General features: G+C 44.1%; 1 protein-coding gene across 1 annotated transcript; it reads right to left on the reverse strand.

Moving 5' to 3' along the window:
* Positions 1–1,012: 1,012 nt before the first annotated feature.
* On the reverse strand, positions 1,013–2,888 carry LOC110527755 (potassium voltage-gated channel subfamily A member 10-like). Its single transcript, XM_021609252.3, has one exon. It carries the CDS (start codon positions 2,798–2,800, stop codon positions 1,103–1,105), a length of 1,698 nt encoding a protein of 565 aa, XP_021464927.2. The 5' UTR covers positions 2,801–2,888; the 3' UTR covers positions 1,013–1,102.
* Positions 2,889–4,408: the final 1,520 nt, after the last annotated feature.

Genomic DNA, 4,408 nt, shown 5'->3' on the forward strand with positions numbered 1-4,408 from the left:
TTCAGTGGGCTCCCCAGAGTAACACGGCGGGTTATTGATTCTGGGCTCCGGAGATTCGAAAGCCCTGGAAGTGGCCGGTGGATCGAGGCGGAGATGGTGAACCTGTTCTGTGAGGTTGGAGACTTGGGTGGCCAGGGTCTCAACGGCATGTCGAGCAGCAGACAATTCCTGCTTGTGTCTGCCTAGCATCGCTCCCTGGATCTCGACGGCTGAGTGGAGAGGATCCGAAGTCGCTGGGTCCATTCTTGGTCGGATTCTTCTGTTACGGTGCGTGAATGAGGACCCAAAAGCGAATCAACTTAAACAGAGCTTCTTTAATTACCAAACATAGGTAGGCTCAGATGGACCGGCAGATTCCGACAGGACAGGACAAGGTTACAGCAAACATGACGGCAGTCTGGTTCAGGCATGAATGACACAAACAAACAAGAATCCGACAAGGACAGGAGCAGAAACAGAGAGAGATATAGGGACCTAATCAGAGGGAAAAAGGGAACAGGTGGGGAACGGGGTGAATGGGTAGTTAGAGGAGACAAGGGACAGCTGGGGGAAAGCGGGGGAGAAAAGGTAACCTAACACGACCAGCAGAGGGAGACAGGGTGAAGGGAAAGGACAGAGACAAGACAACATGACAGTACATGACACAAAGGGTGTTTTTCTTGCTCATGTCTTTGAAAATGAAATGTAGTTCACCGTGTAATTTATATTTTTCATGAAAACAATTTAATGAACACAATTGCCTGATGCTAAGGTATCATCATGCCACGCCAAATACAACTGCAGGATTTGTAAGCTTATAATGCCACATATACTCAAGATCTGTCCAGTTCAAACTGTAAATGTTTTTTGCTGTGACTGTTTATATATAATCTTAATTGCATTTTGACACATCCACATGCAGATCAGTCAGGCTGATAACTAATATTAGCTTCTTATTTTGAATATTGTGAGAGATGAATACTATACCATGTGCACAAACGCTGCTATGAATGGAATATAAAATACAGAAACAAAAATTAAATCAGTGCATTTTAGTATTTAGATATGTTTGATTTCTTAGTTTGTCATGCCCTTGGTTATAATAACTTCAATGATCAACAGATTACATGTCATTCCTGTCATCCTGCACTCTACCATTGATTTTGCTCATGCTAGGAGAGGTTGCACTACCATACTCATATCTGTTTGCGTCAGATACTTTCTGAGCAGCCTCTGTCGCATCATCAATCACTTGTTTCTCTGCTTGCTCTGTCTCCCGGTGGTAGAAATAGTTAAAGTTGGAGACGATAACAGGGACGGGTAAGGCGATGGTCAACACGCCGGCAATGGCGCAAAGAGTCCCCACCATTTTGCCCCCCAGAGTAGTAGGACACATGTCCCCGTATCCCACAGTGGTCATTGTCACCACAGCCCACCAGAACCCGTCAGGGATACTGACAAACTGTGTTTGGGGCTCGTCCACCTCAGCAAAGTAGATGGCACTGGAGAAGAGTATGACTCCAATAAAGAGGAAGAAGATCAGCAGACCCAGCTCCCTCATACTAGCTTTCAGGGTTTGGCCCAGGATCTGAAGCCCCTTGGAGTGCCGCGAGAGCTTGAAGATTCGGAAGACTCGCACTAGACGGATGATGCGTAAGATGGCCAGTGACATGTTCTGGCTGGAGTTGATGTCTGTATCTGGCGTGGTCCACAGCTCTGTCACCATGGTTACAAAATAGGGGATTATAGAGACAATGTCAATGGTGTTCATAATGTTGTGGAAGAAGTCACTTTTGCTCGGGCAGACCACAAAGCGTACACCAAGCTCAAAGCAGAACCAAACTATGCAGATAGTTTCCACAATGAAAAAGGGGTCTGTGAAATAGGCAAACAAGTTGTTTTGTACTGAAGCAGGTCCTTCCTGAGTTCCATTGAGACCCAGGGAAAAGGTGGTGATAAAGTCTACGTCATCACGGAACTCTGGAAGAGTTTCCAGGCAGAAAATGAAGATGGAGATGACAATGACAAAGACAGACACCAGGGCCACTGACCGAGCTGCACTGGAACTCTCTGGATACTCAAAAAGGAGCCAAAACTGCTTATGGACCTCGTTGGTGGGCAACAGCGGCTCAGGTTCTGTTATGAACCCCTCAATTTCACGGAACTGTTCCATAGCTTCTTTTCCTAATTTGTAGAAGACAATCTCTTTTGCAAAAATCTCTAAGGGGACGTTGACCGGTCTTCGAATTTTGCCCCCAGACTGATAGAAGTACAAGATCCCATCGAAGCTTGGACGATTCCTGTCGAAAAAGTACTCGTTCTTCATGGGGTCGAAGTAGTACATCCTTTTTGCGGGGTCTCCTAGCAGGGTGTCTGGAAACTGTGATAGTGTTTTTAGTTGTGTCTCGAACATCATGCCTGAAATATTGATGACCACTTTCTGATTCCCGTCCTTCACTTCCAGCGTCTCACCAAACAGGTCTTCTTCGTTGTCACGGCACTCCTGAACCAGCTGATTGAAGATGCTGTCAATCGGCGAACCCTCACTGTTCATCAGGAGTTTGAAGTTGGACAGCAGACTGTTGCATCTAGATTGTCCTTTAGCAGTCAGTGTAGGTGGTGTAGAGGGAGAAAACCCCTCAGGCCTGATCTGGTGCCCACGGTGCTGTGCCGAAGTTTGTGACGTCACACGATTGGTGACTAGGTTTTGATCAGGCACCGCCTCTGAGGTGGGTGAAGTGGGGTACCCCGACTCACTGGGGTCGCCCATGTTGATGCCGATATCATCCATGTTCTCAAAGTTCACCAGTGGCACCTCCATCACTGTGCGTTTCTCGGGGGACTCCTCTGTTCCTCAGTGAGATGGGACTGGGGCGACGCCACAACCAGCCTGATGATCCTGCCACGGTCTCCTTGTTCCCGAAGAGCATTCAGACAGGTGTATTCAACAGGGTGGTCTGATTTAAGATGCCATCTCCTTGTAATCTGAAAGAATTAAATACAAGTCTGCTTAGTTTCCATCCTCTGGCTCTGTTTGTGTGTGACCGTAAACAAGACATCCCTCTATAACATCATCTCTCAGCTCAGTCTCCTGAAACAGGAGATCAGCTCTCCATCGCACTTCAGTCATAATTGACTCACAACTCAAAAACACAACCTATATTTTGATCGTCAGAGTTATGCCTGGATGGTACATTTACATAGTCTTGGTTATTTTTCATACCAATCGAACATTACAGTAAAGCAACTTGGGATGGATGAGTGGTGTTAGGACATTTATCTTTCCACTTGTTAGGTTTAGACAGGTAAACATATCCTGACACAAGCTTTTACATTGCGACCGCTGTCTCTACTTGACACCTAGGGCCTTGCACATGCAGAGAGAAACTCTTGGCTCACTTACAGATACAGTGGCACTGCAGGCTTTGGCAGCAGGTTATAAACTGCACTTGACATCACATTGATCTTGATGAAATTTTAGGTCATATCGTTTCCACATTTCTTAGGGGTCAGAAAGTTTGCAAGAACCAGGTAAATATTATTTTATTTTATTTATTTAATTTTGCTCCTTTGCACCCCAGTATCTCTACTTGCACACTCATCTTCTGCACATCTATCACTCCAGTGTTTAACTGCTATATTGTAATTATTTCGCCACTTTGGCCTATTTATTTCCTTACCTCCCTTATCCTACCTCATTTGCACACACTGTATATAGACTTTTTCCTATTGTATTATTGACTGTGTTTGTTTATTCCATGTGTCACTCTGTGTTGTTGTTTGTGTCTCACTGCTTTGCTTTATCTTGGCCAGATCGCAGTTGTAATTGAGAACTTGTTCTCAACTAGCCTACCTGGTTAAATAAAGGTGAAATCATTAAAAAAATATATATAATATACCTTGAATTTTATGAGCGTTTGCTGAAGTTAGTGTGAATCTACTAATTTTGAATATACTGTATGTTGCTGTTGAAAACATACCAAAGAGCTACCATTTACATGTTTATAGTACCGTGGTTGGCCTACGGCAGACCTTAACTGTGTTTCTAAATGAATTTCCTATCGTTCTGAGTAGCTATTTCCACTCTGATGAAAAGGGATCAGAGAGAATAATAGACATAGGTGAAACGCTTGTGCTACAAAACATTACAGAGAAAACTCTGAAGATATGGAAGCTCAGAGACATGTCAGATATTCCCTGTGGACGTGTGTGTGTTAGCGTGCGTGTCTGTCTGTGTGGATTATGGGAGTCCAGACCACCTTAATCTCAGATGTAGTTTAATGAGTTTTCCAAACCAAAAGCACACAAAAAACTAAATCAAACACCATTCAATCCTTGATTAGAATTTTAAGGTTTTTGCTCTCAAAACAAGCTTTGCTGGTCACAAGTATCCATCATGTGTAAAACAGACACAGTTTAAAAATCACTA

The sequence above is a fragment of the Oncorhynchus mykiss genome, chromosome 7, assembly GCF_057628025.1.
Source record: "Oncorhynchus mykiss isolate SJ-2025 chromosome 7, ASM5762802v1, whole genome shotgun sequence".
Lineage (NCBI taxonomy): Eukaryota > Metazoa > Chordata > Actinopteri > Salmoniformes > Salmonidae > Oncorhynchus > Oncorhynchus mykiss.

What these genes read in the sequence shown, in the direction of transcription:
- LOC110527755 (XM_021609252.3), bottom strand. Translation starts at nt 2,800, where the DNA reads ATGGAGGTGCCACTGGTGAACTTTGAGAACATGGATGATATCGGCATC.